Source organism: Canis lupus, chromosome 28 (genome assembly GCF_011100685.1).
Source record: "Canis lupus familiaris isolate Mischka breed German Shepherd chromosome 28, alternate assembly UU_Cfam_GSD_1.0, whole genome shotgun sequence".
Classification (NCBI taxonomy): Eukaryota; Metazoa; Chordata; class Mammalia; order Carnivora; family Canidae; genus Canis; species Canis lupus.
In genome coordinates this window covers 22,583,115-22,606,950 of record NC_049249.1, presented here as the reverse complement: position 1 = coordinate 22,606,950, position 23,836 = coordinate 22,583,115, and the positions used below count along the sequence as shown (strand labels likewise).

The 23,836-nt window shown below is 52.6% G+C and overlaps 1 protein-coding gene across 1 annotated transcript; it reads right to left on the bottom strand.

The window, feature by feature from the left end:
• Positions 1-11,549: 11,549 nt before the first annotated feature.
• ADRA2A (adrenoceptor alpha 2A) lies at positions 11,550-14,441 on the bottom strand. The gene has a single exon (XM_038577959.1). It carries the CDS (start codon positions 14,381-14,383, stop codon positions 12,932-12,934), a length of 1,452 nt encoding a protein of 483 aa, XP_038433887.1. The 5' UTR covers positions 14,384-14,441; the 3' UTR covers positions 11,550-12,931.
• Positions 14,442-23,836: the final 9,395 nt, after the last annotated feature.

Here is a 23,836-nt window from a genome sequence, read left to right as displayed (position 1 = left end):
AAAGGAGTGTATTAGCTCATGAAATTTATTTTTTAAAGTCTCAAGGTAGTTCTTATTTTACACATATCTGAATTAAGGGCTGAGTTGATGACATCAAGACTCCATCTCTCTCAGACCCCTGCTATCTACCAGTGTCACCCCAGGTGGTAGATGGACTCAGCAGGACCAGTCAAAACATACACCTGCCTCTCTCCCAACAGTTCCAGCAAAGTCTCCTGGCACCTCATTGGTTCTAACTGACTCAGGGATGGGACATGACTGCTCTGGTATGCATGTTTATGTACCCTCGCAAAATTTGTAGGTTGAAATCATAACATTTCAATGTGATTGTTATCAGGAGGTGGGACTTGTGGGAGGTGTTTAGGTCATGAGGGTGGAGCCCTCTGAATGGGATTAGTGTTCTTACAAAAGAGACCCCCAGAGAGTTCCTTACTCCATCTGCTACACAAGGATAAAATAAAACCTTCAACATGGAAGAAGTGCCTCACCCAATTATGCTGGCACCTTGATCTTGGACTTTTCAGTCCCAAGAACTGTGAGAAATAAATCTCTGTTGTCTATTAGCCACCCAGTGTGTGGGATCATAGTCTGCATAACAGGGGACTGAATGGACTAAGACAATGACCTGGTCACTGTGGTGGCTGGGGAGAGGGGGTGGACATACACTGTGGCCTACAGGTTGGTCTTAGCTCAGGTGACTACCTTGGAGCCCATCCCAACCATAGACTGGGAGCCATAAGAGGGAAGTGTCCAAACAGACTAGAGTGGGAGGAGATGGAGGAGGAAATAGGGTCTAGGAAGGCAAACCACAAATATTCACCACAGGACTTATGACAAATGGATCAATTTTCACAGGTGGATGTCATCATACACATGACCTTGATAAGCTACAGACAGAAACCATCACCTCTGTTCTCTCTGTCCCAGGGCAGGGAGATTCCTGGGAATGCTTTGGGAAAGCCAGGGATATGAAGAAGTTCAGATAAAGTGTCCAAGCCTGTGAAGAACTTAGAGGTGACACCTAGCAGAGAGCACCCGGTAACTACTGCTTCCCTCCACTTTGCTCCCACTGTCCTTCCCCCATGAGAGCTGTGTAGGCCTTATCTGCAAAGCTATGATCAGGAGAGTATGAGTCATCCCTGCCACCTTCCCAGTAGAGCCCTAGGGACTGGCTCAGAGAGGCATGTCCAAGACATTCCCCCTTGTTGCTGGGACAGAAAGCAGGCAGCACCAATACTAAGCAAATACTATCACCATCGAGAAGATCCAAGGCTCAGAAGAGAACAGCATATGCCAAACCCAAAACAAAACAAATAAAAAAATGAGAAAACTAGTGACCACATTGGTCACCAGGACAGCTGAGAGTAAGATGTGACAGTGTTGGGGCAGGTGAGTTGCAGTGAAGGGTTCAGGACTGAAAGCATGAACAGCAAGTAGATCCCAGGGCTGCGGGAAGACCAGTGAGAGGGGTAAGAAGGCCCAGACCCTGCCAGGTCCAGGCCACATAATAGAGAACCCAGAGGTGCTACTAAGGCACATCCAGCATGTCCCTGACTGTGAGGCTTTCCCCTCGCAGTCTCCACAAGGAGTGGCATAGAGCAGTTGAGTCACCCAGAGAGCAAAATAAAGGGTGGGATGTGTTGTTGCACTCACAGGGGATCGCCATGAATGTGAGGGTAAAGCGCTGAATTGCATGAACTGATTGCTTCTGACCCCTTCCTTATCCTTCACCATTGAGTCAGGGCCAGTCTTAATGAGCTGAAAACACCTTCTGTACATGGGCTGAAAGCTGGAACAGGAACTCTTGCCCCCTGACCCCGACCCCCCAAACAGCCACCAACTCCACTGTTCTGAGTACAAACCTCTAGATAAAGAGTTCTGTTTAAACCCATCTGTGATGGTCAATTTTATGTGTCAATTTGGCAAGCCCCAGGTATTTGGTCAAATATTATTCAAGGTGTTTCTGTGAAGGCATTTTTAGATGAATTAACATTTAGATCTGCAGACTTTGAGTAAAGCAGGAAGCTCTCTGTAGTTGTAGTGGGCCTCACCCAGGCAGTTGAGGGCTTCAATAAAGGAAGACTGGCCTTCCACAAGCAAGAGGGAATCTTGCCAGCAGACTAGCTTTGGACTAAAACTACAGTTCTTTCTGAGCCTCCAGCCTGCTAGCCTACCCTGCAGATTTTGGACTTGCCAGCCTCCACAATTGTGTGAGCCAATTTTCTAAAATAAAGCTGTATGGTAAATGATAGTGATGATGGAGAGACGGATAGATGATGATGATAGATAGATGATTGATGATAGATAGATAGATAGATAGATAGATAGATAGATAGATGATAGATATGTACATACATACATATATATGGAGAGATAGAGCTAGGAATGATAGAAAGAGAGAGGAGAGAGAGAGAGAGAGAGAGAGAGAGAGAGAGAGAAATGTGCACACATATACATCCTGTTAGTTCTGTTCCTCTGGGGAACCCTGATTAATATACCATCTGTCTGGGTTTAAACCTGAAACCCTTTCCACATCCCCACACAATCATCCCACTGTTGTATGAGATGAATATATAGCATATCTACTGTATACCATATATATCACATATACTATATCCCATACACACACACACACACACACACACACACACACCTCCATTCCTCAAGGCTTTTCACAAAGGTATTCTCTCTGGGGATCCCTCCTTGACCCTCAAGCCCTACAGCCTTCAGGTCTGTCCGCACACCCTGCACTCCTACCAAAGAACAGCAGAACCACAGCTCATGTAGGTCAGAAGACCCAAATATCTCAGTTGATTCAACTGTAGCCCAGAAAAAAAAGCCCTTTTACTAAATCCACCTCTGCTTAAGGACCTTTAGGAGACAGGACTTCATTAAGCTGGAGACAGGCTCTCCCCCAACAGATTGTTCCCTCTGTTCCCCAAGAACGTAATCCACTCCACCCTACCCAGTGGGCATGCATGTGAGGGGAGTGTCACATAGTGTGGGTGCCTGTTCCACACTTGACACTACACATTCACCTTTGCGCCCACCATTCCGTGCTTTAGCACAGTTCCCAGTGGTCCCATCTCCTGTGTGGGGTGCATTCCATCTCATTGTCATTCACTCATTCCTCTGAAAAAGCTTTATTGGATACCACTGTGGGCTCAGCAGAAAACAAAGTCCTTCCCCTTGTGGAACTCACACTTTCACGGATAAAACATGATAAACATGTAGATCTGACATGAGCCATGCAGCCATGACATTGTGGGAAAAGACAATATCTTACTCATTTTTCAGAGAGGGACATGAAACTCTGGAAGATGAAACAACCTGTCCAAGGTCACAGAGACAGCCAGAAATGGAGCTAGAGTGCCACCCATGTCTGTCTAACCCAGCACCCAAGCTCCTCTTTCCCAGGTGCCAGAGAGCTTGGGAGAACAGACAGGCTAGGAGTGGCTGGAAGGGGAGATATCCTTCCAAAGGCAAAATATCTGCGTTTCTCATGTTCTCCTCTTGCTTTACACCTCAAGCTCTTCTGACCAAAAGTTCCTGTGCAGTGGGCACAGTAGAGTTGGTGAAGTCTCTGGCTCCAAACCCATTCGAACAAGAAGAGTGGTGAAAACCACTCTGTGGGAGAGTAGTGCTCCCACAGAGCACTAGAGGATGAGCTGAGCAGCCCCTCTCTGCAGTGCCCAGAGCCCCTCGCATGCAGCCCCATCTGGGCACCTGCCACCTTCAGAGAGGGAAGTTGGCAGAGAGTCGGAGCCAGGGTTTAAGCCCTGGAAAAATGCCAAACCTCAAGCTCTTTCCTCTATTGAAATTAAAAAGTATTGTGGTGTAGCTTGGCTTTACAGTTTGGGTGTGATTTTGCTAGGCAGCTGGGGAAGAGCTGCGTGGCATTCTCCACGTAGAACAGCTTGAACGGTTATGGAGGCAGACACAAGAGTGGAGTTCTTCCAGGAGCCAGTAAAACCACCTGCGGTGAATAAGGCACCAAAGAGCATGATCCTGGGTGCTGGGAGACCTTGGTTTCGGGGCTGCTTCTCCTGAGACCACTGTGGTCATCGTGAATCTTACACCGGCCTCAGGATTCATCCAGTCCCACTTCCTCACTCTACTGAAGAGCACAAGGTCTTTCATCAGGCTGGAAATGAGAAAGCCAAGAGCCTGAGAGGTCAAATCTCTTCAAGAATCACCCTGAAAGGCTGGCTGTAAGGGCATGCGGCTCCCTCCACCGCTCCCCACCAACTGGCTGGCCCACCCTGGCCCAGACCAGAGCAGCTTCAAGAGCAGACACAAGCCTCCAGCTCTCAAACTGGAGTGGAAAAGCCTGGCACTACTGAGTCTCTGCCCTTTGCCAAGCCCTGCACTGGATAACTCACCAGAAGGCTAGAAACCATGATCTCCAAGTCACAGTGAGGAAACGGGCTCCGTCCTCTGCTCAAGGTTAAAATCAAAGCCATGTGATGTGATGGAACTAGAATTGGAACCCCATCTTTCCAACCCCAATCCAATGCCTTACCTTTAAAATGCCCTTCTCGGGAACACCAGCCACTCCCTCTAAGACGTGGCGCCCCCCTGGGAACTCCTGCAAGGGACAGATCCCTCCCAAGCAAGCACATGTTGAAAGTATAAGGGCTAGGTTTCAAGCAAACAAACAAAGTGGAGAATCATAGAAGTAGACCCCCCAGGAACAGCGAGCTTGCTGCGGAGAGCTCCTGGGGCAGCCAGGTGTGTCAAGATACAGGTTCCCCAAACTGCTGGCAAGCAGAAGCCTTTTCCCTTGGAGAGGCCTGGACGGGCCTGGCACAGCAGTGAGCACAGTGAGTCCCAGCACTGGGGCTTATCAGATATCTCTCGATTCCAAGCGGAATCTCTGGGTGCTGAGTGCCTGCAAACCTTCATCCGCCTTGGCATTGCCACCTACTCTGGCAGCCCAGCAGTGCACACAGCCCACGTGTCTTCCTCCCTGGCCTATTGTATAGACAACAGGAGAGGATAAGAAACGGAAGCGTGTCAGACCAGGTCTCACAGCCGGTTGGATCTACGTAGCACCAAGGCCAACTGAGTCACCTCTCCTGGCGATGACTGAATGGTCAACCACAACGGGAGGCAGTGGCACATGGTATTTCACAAGCAAGGGTATACCTCTAAAATCCCGGTACCTGTGTCTGCACAGGAACTAGCACTGCCTTTGGGTGACCCTGGGGGAGGCAGGAGCCCTGGCTTCCGGAGTGTCCTGTCAGCACCCTGGTCAGGCCACTGTTGTCTCTGGGTTACTGCTCCCAACTCCACCCCACCAGCCTCCAGCCTCAGCCAGAATGATGGAGCCAGATGAAAAAAATCTGATGGTGCTTCTCCCCTCCCTAAAAGCCCTCCAGCGGCTCCTCTTTGCCCTCAAGACAAATCTTTCCAGGTGGCTGCCTTTCCAGGGCCCTGCCCCCTCTCACTTCTCCATTTGCCTTTCGGCTCTTCACACCCAGTCCCGCCAAAGGGGGCTTTGTTCAGTGGCTTGAACAGACGAGGCTTCCCACTCACCCCCATGGTCTTGGCCAGACGTCTTCCCGCCCATCCCTCGGTTCTCATCCAGCTGTCACTTCTCCGAGGACCCTCCTTTGATGCCTGGGCCCAGGCCAGGCCTCCTGAGTCCCCATCACCTGCTGTACCCCCCTCATCCTGCTTACCACTGCCTGGTGTCCCCTTAGTATCTGTCTCCCCCTGAGAGAAGCATGGCGGGGCAAAGCCCCTCATTGTCCTGCTCACCACTCTATCCCCAGCAATGAGCACAAACAGAGCAAGGTAAGCGATCCTTGTTTGGAGACACCTCCAAAAAAGAGTTGTTGAATGAATTAACGAATTAATGAATCTATCATTCATTAAAACTCCTGAGGCCAAGTCCTAAAAAAGAACCTTTAAGATGAGTATCTGCTGAGAAGGAAGGCTATGAGGTACTCACCGGTGCTGAGGAAGAAACCCCAAAATCCCCAGTGAACCCCAGGGACAGGTGGGGTCGCTGACCTGGGCCAGGACTCACCCCTCCTCACCAAGCCCCAGCTTCATGGGTCCCCACTGCTGGGCAGCCCAGTGCCTTGCTCTTGGCCAAACTGAGACCAAGCCACAGACATGACGATAGCCTAGAGAACTTGGTCAAGACCCAGCCTCATGGTTCCCTGGTGCTCTCTCCCCTGACGCACCAGTGGGCAGGGAGGATGGTGTGTGTGTCTGTGTCTGCATATGTCTGTGTCTGTGTGTCTGTGTGTCCGCATGTGCACTCTGCCATAGTCATAACAACCCCAACACATGCCCTTATATCCACAGAGTGGATGGAAAGAGGGTCTCTGTTTTACTTCTACAGCTGCTCAGTGACCCAAGCAGCTGGTCTGTAGGCAAACCAAGTAGCTGGCCTCCCTCTCGTCCATCCCTCAAAGAGGTAGCACCTGGCTGCTCCCAGGTGTTGGGTCCTGCCCTGGCTATTCCTGATTTGCCCCTCTGGCTACAGCCCCTGGCTTTGTCCACCCTGTTTCAAGCCCTGGAAGGCTGTCCCCAGGAACTGCTCTCTGACCCTCACTCTCTCTGGTGATCTCCACATCCTGTGCACTCCCAAGGGGCTTCCCCACCACTTGTGGGTTCCCCTTAACTTTGCCTGCACCTTGTACATAGTCCCCTTCCAATCGCCCTTCACTGGCCTTCTCAGTGTGCCATCTTGTTTTTCTCAGACAGATTCCAGAGAGGCCCCAAATTCCTGCCCTTGAACAGTTGGAGAGAGCCTTAAAGGCCACTCCAGCCTGGCCTCCCAAGCCCTCCTGAACTCTTTGTTGTCACTTAAATTTCCTCTTCCAAGCAGAGCCGCTGCAAAAGACACCGCCTGCTACAGAACCAGTGTCAGCCTCTTCAAAAATATGCGCATTCCATCATCCCATCCTCCTAGCTCAGCTCCATCACCCCACTACTGTGAGGGGGAATGGAGATTCCAGCACTGGGGTGAGGAAGAGGAGCCAAGTCACAAGTTGGAGAGGTGCTAACTATAATGAGAATCAGTGACATAACACTACACTCCCTTTTAATTGACCTCTCCTTCCAGCATCACAGGTGTGCCCTCACCTCCCCTGATGCTTCCACCCTAGGTGCTGGTGAGCAAAATATCCCTGTGAAGGAGGTCTTGAACTTGTTCACACATGAAGAGACATGTGCACACACATACCCTCTCACATACACTCTCATACACAGCCATTCACATGTATGTATTCACTTATTCACACATACACACACACACAAAGGTAGAGCCCACATTTGAAAAACACCCCAAACTCTCACTTCCACTCCAGGTTTCTGTAAGGCTTGTGATTCTTCCAGCCAGCTGTCCCCAAGGACAACACGTGGCTTGGCCCTACCCAGCGAGGCTCACCTAAAGGGGGGACGGGAGGAGTCAGCATTTCAAAGAATCTTAAAACAGATCAACAGAAAAGCCCACCGCGATTTCATAGCCCAACATTACCTAAGAAGTATAATGTTCTCTCAGCTGCTCTATGAAAAATGAAATTCAAAAAAAAAAAAAAAAAAAGGAAAAAGGAAATTCCGCAGTCCAGGGAGTTTGGGAAACCCAGCCCGCCATACTGTCTTCTCTCAGAGATTCCCACAGCTGTGTGAGGTCCTAAAGAGCAGGTTCCTGCTACAGGCCATTTCACCCAATATTTCAGTGACAGATGACAGATAGACGACAGAGAGATAGATGGTAAACACGTGAGAGAGGAAGAAAGGAAGAGGGAGAGAGATGGATATTGATTTTGTAGTTAAATAAACTTCAGGGAACATATGTTTAAAGAACACTGATCTAAACCAGCCATTTTCATTTTATAAATGAAGAATCGGGGGGGGCAGAAAGGGCTTTGCCCAAGGTCACTCAGCTAGTAAAAGGCAAAGGTGGGACTAGAGCCCAGGCCTCCTAATGCCCAGGTCTGGGCTCCTTCCAATAGGCCCTGTTCCATTTTTTTTTTTTTTTTTTTTTTTTTATTTAACTCTAAACCTTAGGATTTCTGGGAATCAAAGGGATTGATGCTCTTTTCACAACAAACCCTGGTGTTTGTGATTGTACCTGGTGACTTCACCGGCTTCTCTCCCAGGCACACCGTCTGCCGAGGCAGACGCCCCTGCCTGCATCCCAGGCTCCCAGGTCCACCCGGCGGGGTGGCAGGGCCCAGGGCAGAGGCCTGGACACCTGGATCGTGCCACCCTACCTGGGTGGGGGTAGCTTCCTGACGGGTATGCCCAAACAGAGACAAGAGCTCACCGGGCCACCCCCAGGGATGGGGTTGGAGAAATGACAGCAGAGGTCTGACCCGGGCCGGGAGCGCCAGCAGCTGGCACCGCTTCCACGGGCTCCGCGGCATGAGCTAGAGCTCTCTTCCCGCCCCTCCTCCCTCAGCCCTAGTCCCGGCACCCTTCCTCCCGCATCCTCTGCCCTGGGCTCCCAGGCACGGTGACCTCTCCCTCGCTGCACGCTCAGGGCACAGAGAGATGCGGGCAGGCACACGCACTGCCCTTCCCCACGCTGTCCCCGGGGCTCGGCTACTCGCTGCTTCCCGCAGCACATGCCCGTCCCCACGCAGCCTCGAGGCTTCCAGAGCACAGGGCAGGCCCTAATGTCAGCTACCTCCCACGGGGCCCAGGCCTCGGCCCTGCGGGGCGCATACTCAGAGGGCAGAGACCTGCCTCGCAGTGCCTGGCATGGTGCTTGGCACACAGCAGGCACAGAGGGGACCCTGGGGCTTATCGGCGACTTCCCCATCCCACAGCAAAATCGAATCCAGGTTGGTTATCTGTCATCGGCAGGGGAGCCAGGAGGAGGAGTCTTCCGGACAGACTCTGGGATGCCACACCATCCAACGCTTGTCAGGGTCTCGGGTCCCTGAACAGCACAATGTGGGGGCTGAAGATGGGTGCGGGCATTTCTGGCTCTTGAAGTCTGATTCGGTCATAGACTCACCAAGAGGAAAAGCCCAAGCACTTCCCATCCTCTCCTCCAGGCCTGCGGAACGGCAGAAAATAAACAAAGCCTTGCACTCCAGACCCGAAAGCCGGGGGCTTTTGGTACCTGCACCAAAAGGACATAAAACAGGAGACTCAGCTGCAAAGACAGATTCTCCTGGCCCACACGCCTAGGAGGAATGTGGACAGGAAGCTGTGGGATAAATCTCATCTCCTGATCTCGAGGCTAAGACAGATCCCTGTGCTGGCCATTTCTCGTCCTCAGATCCCCACCCCACCCAGACCTCCTCAGGCTGATGCTCGAGCCCTGTGCTAGGAGCAAGCAGCGATGCCCTCCCACGGGGAACTCAGAAACCCGGGCCCCAGGTCTGAACTCCAGCCCTCTCTCCTCCACCTCTCCCAGCCCCATCCACCTCTGAGGCTTCTCTGCCACTGGAATGGGGGTTGGGGGCTCCACCAGAGGCCTGTACCATGTGACACCATTGCTCAGACTTTTCCCCCCTTCTCAAGGAGCAAGGCCCCTGGAGGCGAGGGCAAGGCAAACACTTGCCCAGCAGACAGAGCAGAACAGAGTCAACAGCAGCAGTGTTTGTATCTACCCCTTTGTCTGGGACACACAGCCTAGTTCCTGAGGGCTTGCCACGGTGGCCTATTGTCTGGCAATGTTTGCCTTTGGGGCAATAGGTGCCCTGGAGTAGGAAGAGAGAGGCCCAGTAGGGGTGGGAAGTGGGGCCCAGCACCACACCAGGAAGCCAGCCTTGGTGCCAAAGGCCGTGGCTTAGGAGGCCTCCGGGGCAAGGAGCCAAGGGCCTGCCCACTCAGCTTTCTGCAGGCTCAGGTGACCGGGTGATGGCAGGAACTTCCCACCTCTAACAAAGACCCCTGAGAACCATTGTCTTCACACACACACACACACACAAACCCCAGACCCTGCTTAGGGCTCGCCGCTCTCCCAGCCCTGCACGCACACCCTCGCCCCCACCAAAGAAGTTAAGGAAGATAAGAGACACCGCTAGTGCCACCCGGAGGGTACAGAAACAGCTCGGGAGGGCTGAAGACCTGCTTCTGGGGGCACGTCCAGAGTTGTCCACGCAGATGTTAGAGGCAGCGGCCTTACGATTCCACCTTCCCCAAACCATGACCCGTCCCTTGATTGCCCTCAAACCCTGCTCCTCCGTGAGTGGCCCTCTCTCATCAGGCTACATCTGATCTTCCATAAGCGCAGAACCACTTCACATCTGTCAGCCGCTCCTCAGCTGAACGAGGCAGCATGGGCCCAAAGGCCTATCACCCGGGGCTCTGGGACCCCGAGCAAGGCACTCCCTCTTTGAGGATGAGGGGTGGGATCCCTGGATCTCTCAGGGCCCTTTCAGCCTCAAAGTCACATGACCAGAACCACAGGGTGAGGATCTTAGGCCCTCCTAGACAGCAGAGTGGAAGTTGATACTATAGAAATGCAACAGGAAGGGCCCATGCCCTTGGCCGGAGACAATTCAAGCCACCAGCCAATACACGGCTCTATTCAGGTGTCTCTACCACACTTTGTGCATATACCACACTCTGAGCTGTAAACCACATGTTGCATATTATCACACTGTAAGGCGTGATACACATTTCGAAGTATATTTCACACTTTGGATTATACCCACACTTTGAGGTATATACACACTTTAGGGCATATACTTTGCAGGATGTAGCACTTTGTGTATATCTACACACTTGGGCTATATCCCACACTTTGTGTATACACCACACTTTATGCAGGGATCTCCCAGCTGGGAGCATTCTGCAGTGTTAAGGTGACTCTGGCAAGGCTCTGAGGCTCAGAGTACAAACCCTAGAACCACATAAAGCTGGAGTATGATGCCTTTCCACCACTTGTTCACCTCAAGCAAATCACTCTGAGATTCAAGTTTCTTCACCTTACAAAGGAGATAATAGTACTGACCTCATAGGGCTTGGGGGGGTGGAGATTAAATGAAGCAGAGTCTATAATGGGCTCACCGTAGTGTCCAGCACACAGGAGACACTCGGTAAGGGGTGCCCGGGTGGCTCAGTGGGTTAAGCTTCAGACTCTTGGTTTCCACTGCGGTCCTGATCTCAGGGTCGTGAGCTCCAGCTGGGATGGAGCCCCTCGTGGAGCCCCTCCTCTGGCTCTACTTGGAGCCCTGTGATGGGGTCAGCAAGGGCTCTGCTGCTGGCTGGGCTCTCTGGGAGTCCGCTTCTCTCCCTCTGCCCCTCCCCCCCTCACCACATGCCTGCCCACGCTCTCTCACGGCCTAAAATAAATAAATCTTTTTTTTAAAAAAAAAGAAACACTTGGTAAATGGTAGGCATATCATCGTTCACACTTTCAAAGGTGAGTGTTTTATAATGTAATGTGTTTTTTAACTTAAATTTAATTGAAATCATATATTGAATTTATGTATATACATTGAATATCTCTCTCTCTCTCTCTCTCTCTCTATATATATATATATATATATATATATATATATATATATACACACAAAGTCGCATGTTCCCAGAGTCTTAAAGCTTTGGAAACTCAGATAACAGACAGAACCATTTAATTCATATTTATTTCACATTTGATCTGTAAACTTTTTATTAAAAAAAAAATCCACCGTCATTAGCAACATGTGCTGACATTAGTTTGTCTTTAGTGAAATAAGAGCGCAGGCCTTAAAGAGTCTCGGTCTAAAACATGTAGAAACTCGGATGTAAACACGAAGTCTCCGCCCTCCTCCCTCGGTTTTGGGAGTTCATCAATGACACGACCTCAACCAGAACAGCAGGGGGGGGAAGGACAACACTTTGATACCTAAGAGCTCCTGGGGCAGGAACTGTACAGTTTGGCAGGCTCATTTGTCTTTTCGAACTGTTTACCTTGGGCAAATTGCATCAGGTTTGCTTCTTCCACATAATTTCCACTCCTCCATCTAAAAACAGCAGCCAAAAGATTTCTTGCAGTCAGCATTTTTAGGGAAGGAGGGGCAGGTGCACAAACATACAAGATAGAAACATACATATTCTTCAAGCAGTGGCCCTGGAGAGAGGGAAAGGGGGGGGGGGGGAGGGAGAGACCCAGGAAAGAGATACTTTTAAAGTGAGTTACTGGGGCCAAGGGTGTATCAGAGGATGATGGCTTTATACACAGGGCTGCTGCAAGGCAGAAAGGTTCATTTGCTTCTCTCTTGATCCCTCCTTGTAATATTTACATAGGAAAAGGCAATTATGCTGTTAGGCACAGGAAAAAATCGACAGAAATCTTTTCCCCCTCAGGAAATCTCCAAGCAGGTCCAGGCCCAGGGGACCATCACCAGTTGCTGGTGAAGAGGACACAGAAGGAGGTAATGACAGGAGAAAAGGGCTTGCATTGCAAAGGAGCTTGGCCTGAACCCAACACAACGTGTGTGCCTCAAGGGCATCTCCAACAGCATCAAAAGCCCAGACGTTGGGGACCCTCGCGAGTACTATCAAAAATAGTGTCTATTTACAGTGGGGGTGGGCCGTGGGGGAGGATGGGCAGGGCTGCCCTGAGCATTTGTTTAAAAACAGAGTTAGGGGAAGGGGGAGAGCAATCAGCAGGGGCTGGGTGACCCCCATCCCTTAATCCTTGGCGAGCCAGACCCTCCGGGGTCCAGGGCTTGCTTGCTCTCTTCTGCATGGACAGCGGGGCTCCGGGGGGAGGTGAAAATACCTTTAGGAAACAACACTGATTAGAGGAGGCCCCAGAGCCCAGGAAGACCGCTCCAAGTCACCAAGGGCCCTCCCGGCCAGCTCTTCCCGCTGCGTGGTCCGGGCGAGAGCAGAGGCCCACGGCGGGCCGCGGCGCAGGTCTGGGCCAGGACCCGGGGAGGCGGGCGGCGGGACCCGGGTTTCTGGGTACGCCGGGGCTGCATAGACGGGCCGTGCGTCCTGGATCCCCCGCGGGCCGCGGCGCTCACACGATCCGCTTCCTGTCCCCCCGGCAGAGGATCTTCTTGAAGGCCCGGCGGAAGTCGTGGTTGAAGATGGTGTAGATGACCGGGTTCAGCGAGCTGTTGCAGTAGCCGAACCAGAAGAAGAACTTGAAGAGCGTGCGCGGCACGGAGCAGCCCACGGCCGTGAGCGTGTAAGTGAAGAAGAAGGGGAACCAGCACACCACGAACACGCCGATGACCACGGCCAGCACGAACGTGAAGCGCTTCTCGCGGTTCTGCCGCCCGCGCCAGCGCGACGCCTTGGCCGCGCCGCCGCGCTCCGCCCCGGGCCCCGCCGCCGCCGCCGCCGCCGCCGCCGCCGCCCCGGGCCCCGCGCCCCCGCCCGCGCCCCCCGGCCCCGCCGCCCCCCGCCCGCGCCGCGGCGGGCTGTCCCCGGGCTTCACCTGGCTCGCGCGCGCCTTGCCCTTGGCCCGGGGGCCGCGCTCCGACCCGCGGGGCCCCGGGGGCCGCTCGGCGTGCTCGGACGACGAGCTCTCCTCCAGGTCCAGCGCGTCGGCGTCGGCGTCGCGGGGCCCGGCGGGCGCGGGCTCCCCGGGGGCGCCGTTGAGCTGCGGGCGCGGCGGCTCGGCCTCGGCGCCCCCGGGGCCCGCGGCGCGGCGCTCGGGGCCCAGGCCGTTGGGCCTGCGCTCGGCGCCCCCCGGCGGCTGGGCGGCCGCGTCCGGGCCCCGGCGGCTGGGCGGCACGCGGGTGCGGCGCTTGGCGATCTGGTAGATGCGCACGTAGACCAGGATCATGATGAGGCAGGGCGCGAAGAAGGAGCCGATGCACGACGAGATCACGTACCACTTCTGGTCGTTGATCTCGCAGCGCGGCTCGGCCGGCTGCGCGCCGCCGCCGCCGCCCTTCTTCTCGATGGAGATGAGCGGCGGGAAGGAGATGACGGCCGAGATGACCCACACGGTGACGATGATGGCCTTGATGCGGCGCGGCGTGCGCTTCAGGTTGTACTCGATGGCCTGCGTGATGGACCAGTAGCGGTCCAGGCTGATGGCGCACAGGTGCACGATGGACGAGGTGCAGAAGAGCACGTCGAGCGCCAGGTAGATCTCGCACCACGCCTTGCCGAAATACCAGTAGCCCATGACCTCGTTGGCCAGAGAGAACGGGATGACGAGCGTGGCCACCAGGATGTCGGCCGAGGCCAGAGACACCAGGAAGAGGTTCTGGGGCGCCTTGAGCGCGCGGCTCGTGAACACGGCGATGATGACCAGCACGTTGCCGAACACCGTGAGCAGCATGAGCAGGCCGGCCAGGCACACCAGAGTCAGCGTCACCTGCAGGGAGTACGGGGTGGCCCGCGCGCCGCCGCCCGGCGCCTCGGTCCCGTTCCAGCTCGCGTTGCCCGCGTCCGGCTGCAGGGAGCCCATGGGCGCGAAGCTGCCCTCGGCCAGCGGCTGCTCCTGGCGGAACATGAACGCGGGCGCCCGCTCGCCCGGGCCTGCCGCCAGCTGCCTTCCGGCCCGGCGCCCTGGGTCCTCCTCTTCCTCCCGCGCCCCGCTCGCCCCGCCGCGCCTCACATGGGGAGGGGGCCGCGGGGACGCCGGCCGAGCCGGGGGGCCGCTAGCAGCCCATGGGCCCGGCTCCCGCGAACCGCACCGGCCTGCGCTGGCGGCGCGCGTGCTGGGCGCCCTCCCCTTCCCAGCTCAGCGCAAGTTTTATTTCTAAGCGGCGGGCGGGAGGAGGTCGAGTCGGCGGGGAGAGGGAGATTTACTCTTCAGGAAGGGAGAACAAGAGTCATCGGTGGCCTGACGACTTGGAGGGACGACAGCAAGTCTGCGGTCTAGCTAGATGTCGACTCCCGAGCCTGAGCGAAAGCGGGAGGGCTTACCGTGCGCGGGGCCGCCCCACCCCGGGGGCAGCCGAGGGGCGCTGGCGCGGGCCTGGGGTCCAGGGCTGTCTTCTCACATGCCCGAGGCGGCTACCGACTCTCTCGCTGTGCCCCGAGGCGCGGCGGTGCGGGCCGGGCCGGGCGGGGGCCAGGGCGCGGACCGGCCGCCTCCCCGGGAGCGCCGCCCGACTTCCAAAGTTGCGTGCCCCGCCGGGGCTGGGGCTCGGCGCGCGGAGCTCGGGGGCGGCGGCGGCGGCGGGGGGAGCGGTGTGCGGGCCGCATGAAGACGCCCCGTCCTCCGGTGGGCCGGGGCGAGCGGGCGGTCGGCCCCGCAGCAGCCGCGGCCGGCGCAGGGGTCCCCCGGGGCGCTGAGTGCCGCGGAACAGGCCGGGGCCCGAGGGCAGCGCGAGGCGGGCAGGAGCGCGGGGCGAGGGGCAGAGGCGCTGGAGTGGCCGGGCGGCGCGCCGGCTGCTGGGCGTCCGCGCCGGAGCCGAGCCGGAGCCGGAGCCGAGCCGGAGCCGAGCCGAGCCGAGCCGGAGCCGAGCCGGAGCCGAGCCGGAGCCGGGGCCGGGGCCGCTGCTGCTCCGCCGCGCTCGCGGTGCACTGGTTTTATAGCCCCAGGATCAAGCTGGCGTTGCCGAGCAGCCGGCGTCAGCCCCCACGTGGGAAGCCGACCCTCCCCCGCCCCTCGCGCCTCCCCTCCGCGGGGCTAGCGCCCGCGCCCCGCGTGGGACCTTGGGGAGCGCTGCGCCCCCGGCCGGGCGGGCTCTCCGGAGGGGCGGGCGGGGGCCGGGAGCCCGGGGTTTGAAGAGCGGCCCCGGGCGCGGGAGCGGCCCCTGCCGGGGACGGCCGGGCAGCTCGGGCCGGCCCCGCGGAGAGCGGCGGGCGCCGCGGAGTGCCCCCATCCAGCCGGGTCCCGGAGGGCAGAGAGCGGGCGGCCGTCGCCCGAATCGGGAGCAGCCGCCGCCGGTACCAGTAGCGTCCGAAGCAGCGTGGTCGTGGGCCAGGCTGCCCCGGTCCGCGAGGGCTCCAGGCGGCGAGGCGAGCGGGGTCCCGGTGAGGAAGGCGGGCACGGGTTCGGGTCGAACCCCTGGGGCGGAGTGGCCAGCGCCCGGGGCAGCGGGACCCGCCCGAGTCCTGAGCTCGGCTTTGGGGAGCGGAGGCCTCGTGAGGGCCGGGCCGCAGGGTAGTGTGCGGGACGCCGGGCGCCGAGGGGCCTGGGCCGCGCCCGCGAAGCCGCGGGGAGGAGGGTCCCGGAGGCGGAGGCCAGGCCGCGAGAGCGAGGGCGCACTGACACCTGCTGGCAGCTCGTCGTCACGCCTGCCTCGCCCCGGCGAGCTTCCGCCTCCGCGGCCCTTCGCCTCCGGCGCCGTCTCCTATTTCAGGGCGACTTTGGGCCCGAGCTCAGGAGAGGAGAACCCAGATTTTAAGTTGCACTTTGTCACGTTGCAGAAATCTTCCCAAAGCATCTACTTTGTGTGTCCAGAGTGGGCGTTCGCCTGATCAAGTCACGCCGGGACGGGCTCCGCAGGCGTCAGAGCCCCGGACTGGCATCCCCTCCTGGACAAGGCGCGGCCCACCTGCCCGCAGATCCCGGAGGCCCGGCGCCCGCCCTAAGGATTGCCCCGCTCCAGCCTGCCACCAACCGACCATTTTGTCGTTGTAGAGGCAGGAAGGCCAGACTCCACCCCCTCTCCGCCCCCGTTTCACATGCATACACCCCATCTTCCAGTTAGGGAGGGCGGTGCTGGCCAAAAGAGGAGAGACTGTTTCCCACGTTCTTTCTGACAGGAATGGCATGGAGTGAGGTGAAGAGCTAGTTTTAGGAAGCCCGGGTGGCTCAGCGGTTGAGCGTCTGCCTTTGGCCCAGGGCGTGAACCTGGAGTCCCGGGGTCGAGTCCCACGTCGGGCTCCCTGCATGGAGCCTGCTTGTGTCTCTGCCCTCTCTCTCCTCTCTCTCTCCTCTCTCTCTCTCTCTCTCAAGAAAGAAGAGCTGGGTTTTCTCGGGATGCTAGATGTCCTACAATAGATCTTAACAATTGCTAGAGCAGCAGCTTGTATTGTGCTATCTGCACTTTTCCAATAAGCAGGCAGTTGACGGGTAAGCCCAGGAGGGTAGGAACTATTAACAGGAGAGATTAACAGATTTAAGGATGTGATAAACCAAAATACCTAGAGATCACCTAAGCTGGAAGTTCCAGATTCAGCAGATCACCTCTCTGCCTGGGAGGGTGCAGGCTCAGGTCTGGCTAGGGGCTCAGGACAAATTTTGTGGAGCCACAAAGCCTTTTTCTGGAGGATCTCGAGAAAGCTGGGAAGACAGAATTTCCTCCCTCTGTTGAGTCCATCACTTCCCATCTTCTACTCAAATCTCAGCTCTGAGTCTCACCGCAGGGAGTGGGCACATTGCATGAGGCTCCGCTGACAAGGTGATTACACTCATTTTGCACAGCAACCAGGAGCCTCCAACTTCAAGCATGAATGATGAGAGAGACAAAAATCCAAGCCCGATACAGTCTGTGGTTCGAGGTGTTGTCCTGGACCGCCGTGGCTGCCCACCTCCATGTCCAAGGCAAATACGCTGCTGTCCTCCACATCTCATTTCCGAAGCAAGAAGGAAAATGAAAACTCAGTACTTTCCTTTCTTGGATCTCTGCTGCTAGCCTGTGTATGACACCTCTTGTCACATTTTCTAAATGATTCCCAAACAGACAGTCAGTTCCTTGATTCCTGGGTTTGGAGTCCTTTCTTTTTTAAAAAAGATTTTATTTATTTATTCATGAGAGACACACTGAGAGAGAGAGAGAGAGGCAGAGACACAGGCAGAGGGAGAAGCAGGCTCCATGCAGGGAGCCCAACATGGGACTTGACCCCGGGTCTCCAGGATCAGGCCCTGGGCTGAAGGTGCCACTAAACCGCTGAGCCCCCCGGACTGCCCTGGAGTCTTTTCTACTAGAATGGAAACAGGTCTTTCAAGGGACTAACGTCCTTGGCAATTACTGACTTTTGTGAAACACCTGATATGATCATGTCCAGGGCTGTATGCAAAGCCCTTCACATGCAGAGTTCTTCCTTTCCTACATGCACCTTATCACTGGAGGCTCTGCTCCCTTAGTTTGACACACAGGGTCAGTCTCTCTGAGCTTGCAAAGCTAAGTGGGCACCATTATTTTTTGCCAGAAAATTTAGTGCTGTGCTGGCTGAGTGAGACAGCACTGAGCCGAGAGACATCCGCAAAGACAATACTTCTTAACCGGGCCTGTAGATCAGCATTGCCCTGGGGAAGGTAAAATACACTTATTAAAGTTCCGCCAGCACAATTAGGATATCAGGTCTGTGGTGGGATGCAGCATGTCTATTTTAATGAATTTGCTTGGCAGGTGCTAACAACACACTCAAGACTCCCGGGCCTAAGCAATACATCTCACTGAGGGGGCAGGAGTGAGGACCAACTATCTTGGTGGAGGCAGGGAGAGAGTGGCCAGACCACCTGAGGACTTTTATCAACCCAGTGTGAGCCACAAAGAATGTGCTTCTAGGCCACCTGGGTGGCTCAGTCATTTTAGTGTCTGCCTTCAGCCCAGGTCATAATCCCAGGGTCCTGGGATCGAGTTCCACATAGGACTTCCTGCTCCTCGAGGACCCTGCTTCTCCCTCTTCCCTCTGCCTGCCATTCCCCCTACTTGTGTGCTCTCTCTCTCTGTCAAACAAATAAAATCTTTAAAAAAAAAGTGAAGAATGCTTTAAGAATTAAAACATTAACACAGATTAAGAATCACTGTGTTAGTGGTCCAATGGGATGGCTAGGAGGGTGTCACAGCCCTCAGGGATCTGAGGCAGAACAGTAGAGAGCCACTGCATATAGAGGTTGACTTTCATGGCTCAAGGAGTCACTTCTGGGCATACAAATAGGGGTCTATCATTATCGCTGCTATTAATAAAAATAAACACTATTTATTAGCACTAAACCCATACCAGACACAATGCTGAGCAGTTTATGTACTACATTTATTTTATATAATTCCAAAAAACAGCCCTAGAATGTAGATATTACCTGCCTTTATAGACAGGGAAAACAAGGCTCAGAGAGAGATTAAGTAGACTGCCCAGCTAATAAGTAGGGTCAAATCAGGACCTGGATTTCCTGGTTTTAAGCCCAATGAGCTTTCTACCTGCCTTTCATTGGGTGTCTGTTCTCTACCACACTGACAAAAGGAACCCTGCAAGAGATTCATTAGAAATAAGAAATAAACAAGCTGGAAAAAAAAAAAAAAAACAAGCTGTCAGATCCTCCCTGTATCCCTTTCCTCCTAGTCCATTGGTGGCTGCTAGAGCAGGACAGTATAGGGCCACATGTGTTCCTTCGTTCCACATCCAATACCACTACAATTGGAGGAGGATCAGGTCTGCTCTACACAAGACTGAACATTCCCCATGGCCAGCCTATCGAGGGCCAAACCACACTAGCTGATTATGCAACCGTGGAGCTGCTGTCCTCTCCTTGGCAGAAGTCACCACTCCCTCTCATGGGTGCCCATACGTATTTCTTTCATGGCTTGGGTAAATTTTTATTGCACTAGCTTAGTTGTTCACTTATATGATAGTAGAATAAGGGGAAAGGACTGTTCTATTCATCTTTGTATTCCTAGAACCTACCTAAGACAGGCTTTCTAAAAATCAAATTTCTGGAACCTACCACTTGGAGACTCAACAGGACTATGGTAGGACTTGTATTTTTAACAAATACCTGAGTAATCAAATAAATACCAAAATGTAAGACACACTGGCGTAGATAACCTGATAAATGCATGTGTGATGAATGAATGACTGAATTAGTGAATGGATACTACTTTCGATTAAAGTATCCAAGAGGTAAGAGGCCCAGAACAAGGTGCCTAAGATAGCTAGCATTTCGTTCCCAAATCGGGATTTAGTTGAGGTATCTTAACTAGCTCAGGAATATAAGTGTAGGACACTCTCATATTCTATCTATCTATCATCTATCATCTCTCTTATTATCCCTCTATAGATTTTTTCCTAAAAAAAAAAGTAATGAGAGATGTTCTATTTATAGCCATCAGCTAGGCAATTTACCAATAAATGAAAGCTGCTTAAGCTAAATAATCTGTTTGTCCTGGAATTACACCTGTAATTAAAGTGGGAACACCAAAATGTACCTTGATTTCATCTAAAGGGAGAGTGGGAACTGGGTGGGGGTGTTATATTAATAATTGTAAGCTATTAAGCTTATTTTTTCTTTTCTTTCCTTCCTTCTTTCCTTCCTTCCTTCCTTCCTCACTCCCTCCCCTTCTCTCTCTCTCTCTCTCTCTCTCTCTCTTTTCAAAGCCTTGATCAAGAGAAAAACCACATGGCTCATTAGCTTGGGTTCCTAGGCTGTGATCTAACCCTCACAAATAGAAGTTTGGACGCACAAACATAGGCCACACACCCACCCACACAGACTGTCCTTAAACATGGTCTCGTCCATCTGAACGCTGTGTTCCCACCGCTGCCCCTGTCGTGGGCACAGCTGGAGCCAAATGCTGCAGCGAAGCACAGACATCCATCAAGCCACTGTATTGTTGACACGGGGTTGGGGGGGGGGAGGACCGTCACTAGAAAAAAACTCTATTGCTCCCTCTGAGCCATTATTTAATTCCTCCACTTGCTTGTACCTGCGCTGGAGCCCTGTGGAATCACACTGATTGAAGGTGAGCGTTGTTGTAAGGTGCTGCCCTATCACCCGCCTTCCACGTGTCTCCTAATTGCCGGATCCACCCTGCTAGACTCCCAGAAACAAGTGGAAAGTCCTGCCACTGCCTCCATCTCCTTTTCGAGAGTACTAGCTCATCTCACCATCGTCCCTGGAGGATGAAGCCGGGTGTTTTCTGCTCTTGCCAGGGCCCTGGCTGAGACCAAGAAGAGAGCACTGTGCCAGGATCCAAGGCTGGGTTCCACCAGGCTCCTTGCTCCTGCCCACCCCTGGGAGACATGTTTGCGTTTCTACTACACTGTGCCTGCGGAGGGCGGTGCGCATGCAGGAACCTTATCGTCACCTCCTGCAGCCCTCCAGATGGGTCCCCACTGCATCCAGGTGATTATCTTGCCTGCTGTGTCCAGAAGCATAAGGAAAAGCAAACCTTGAATCAGTTATGTCAAGTGATGGCTGTTCATTCTCAGGTATAATAGGTGAGCTAGAGCCACTGTTCCTGGGTATAAAGGAGATATTTTCACCAATGTTAATAACTCTTAAACTAATATTCATTAATCTAGGTAGGTCAGGGGAAGTCACCCTTCACATATACTCAAAGAACCATGGTGACACAGTGCCTGAAACATAACACACATGCTCTATTTAAGAGGTGGTCTGGCTACTAGTGCTCCCTAGAAATGATTTCACAAACTCCAAAAGAAACCCATCTTTCTAACCAGAAAGAAAAGGGGTTCCTGACAGCGAACAAATGATGGCAAGCTGGGGAATCCAGAGAGAAGGGAGGAGGGATCCTCTAAGTCCGTGTATGGCTGACATAAAACCCAGGCTCACCTGTGAGCTGTGTGTGCACGTAACCAACAGGATGCAGCATAGCAAAGGCTTCTAACACTTCATTTTAGCAACAGTGGCCATCAAAGGAAAGACAAAACCTGTGATCTGAAACCAGCCCTAACATAGCTGTGTATTTGCTCAGTCTTATACTATGTATAAAATAATTTCAGACTTGCTTCTTCATCTATACCACTACAAAAAGAAAGAAAGAAAGAAAGAAAGAAAGAAAGAAAGAAAGAAAGAAAGAAAGAAAAAATCAAGCTCCTAAAAAGAGTTCAGAGACTATACAGTATGCTAAAGAAGCCAGACACAAAAGTCACATATTGTATGATTGCATTTACATGCAAAAATACCCAGAATTGGCAAATCCATAGAGGCAGATAGCAGATTTGTGGATACCAGGTCTGCGAGAAGGAAAAATAGGAGCAACCACATCTTGGGTATGAGGTTTTCTGTGGAGGTGATAAAAATGCTTTGGAACTAAATAGAGGTGGTAGTTGCACATTATAAAATAGACACTTTAAAATGGCTCATTTAAGAAAAGAAAAGAAAATGGCTAATTTTTTGTTATCTGAATTTCATCTAAACATTTAAGATTTTATTTATTTGAGGAAGAGAGAGAGAACACAAGCAGGGGGAGCTGCAGAGGTAGAGGAAGAGGGAGAAGCAGACTCCCCGTGGAGCAGGGAGCCCTATGCAGAGCTCTATGCCAGGACCCTGGGACCTGAGCCAAAGGCAGATGCTTATAGACTGAGCCACTCAGGAGACCCTCACCTAAAAAATTTTTTAAAGAGTTCAGAAATTGCAAGGTTCTCCCCTACCTTGCACCCAAGCCTGAGGGAATACAATTCCCTTGAGACAATCAAACACAATTTTATATGTTTCTTTCCTTCCAGTTTTTTTTCTTAGTTTCCCCTTCCTATTCAATTTACATTGTAAATATGCAAAATATGCTTCCAAAAGTCAAAACTATACAAAAAAGTTAAGAAAGTGTCAGCCATTGTTACCCCTTCCACACTCTTGCACCACCTCCACCATTTACACCATTGTCTTCCTTCAGTAAAAATAAGTAAACACGTATGTATTTTTTCTTATTCCCTCTTTCTTACACAAAAGGTAGTCTATGTTCTTTATGCTTTAATTTTTTAACTGGACAACATATCTCCTGTAAATCACTCCCTATCAGTTCATAAGGACCGTATTTTGTTTACCTTTTTTTTATAGCTGGATAGCATTCCATGGTATATTACATATTATGGCTTATTCAACCAATTTCCAATGCTTGGACATTTAGGTAGTTCCAATGCTTGCCGTTGTAAATAATGCTGTAATAAATAACTTCGTGCATATGTGCTTTCATTTTTTTGGAAACATAGCTTGAGCTTGAATTCCTAGAAGTGGGCCTGCTGTGTAAAAGGGCAAATGTGTTTGGAGGTTTGTTAGTTATCCCTGTGTTTCCCTCCACAGGGCTTGAACCGTTCTGCATTCTTGCCAGTCACGTGTAAGAGGGCCCATTTCCCCAAAGTCTTGCAAGTGGAGCATATTGTCAAACTTCCAAATGTTGCAAACCAGATGGGTGAAAAATACTATCTCACTGTAGCCTTAATTTGCATTTCTCTTAGGAGTACAGCTTAACATCCTTTCTGTATTTACATAAGTCAATTTTACAAATTTCTGTCAATTGTTTTTATGTTTAGCTTATTTCTCTATTATTCTATTTAGCTATTTTGGTCATAGTTAGATCTTTCTCACCTATGTTTTCTTCCAGTTACTTGTATAGCTTTAATTTTTACACTCAGATCTCTGATCCATTTGGAGTTCATTCTTGCTTATGGTAGAAGTGCTGGATCTAATTTTAGCCTGTTTCAAACAGCTGCCCACTTGTCCCAACACCATTTATTTAGAAGGCCATATTCCCCCCCCACACACCCCCCCCCAATGATCTGAGACACACTCTTTACCATATACTAGATTTTTATATGTGGGGCAATTTCTGAATTTTCTATACCAATCCACTGGTCTGTCTATAATACACCAGTATCACATGTTAAATTTCAGTATCTTTCGGGGCACCTGGGTGGCTTAGTTGGTTAAGGGTCCGCCCTCAGCTCAGGTCATGATCCTGAGGTCCTGGGATCCAGCCCTGTGTCAGGCTCCCTGTTCAGTGGGGAGTCTGCCTCTCCCTCCCCCGCTACCCTCCCCCACACTTGTTCTCCCTCTCTTGCTCACTCTCTCAAGTAAATAAAATCTTAATCACAATCATAATAAAATAATAAAAGCTTTTAAAATTTTTCAGTATATTTTGTTATCTGTCTGATAAAGCTAGTCCCCTCTCACCCTCTTCCTTTTCAGTGCTCTCCTTGGTATTCTTGAATGTTCATTTTTTCATAAAAATGTTAACATCAACTTGTTTCGCTCCATACAAACTCATAGGTGTTTTTTTTTCACTAAATTTTTAAAAATTCTTTATTTAAATTCATTTTAGGGGACACC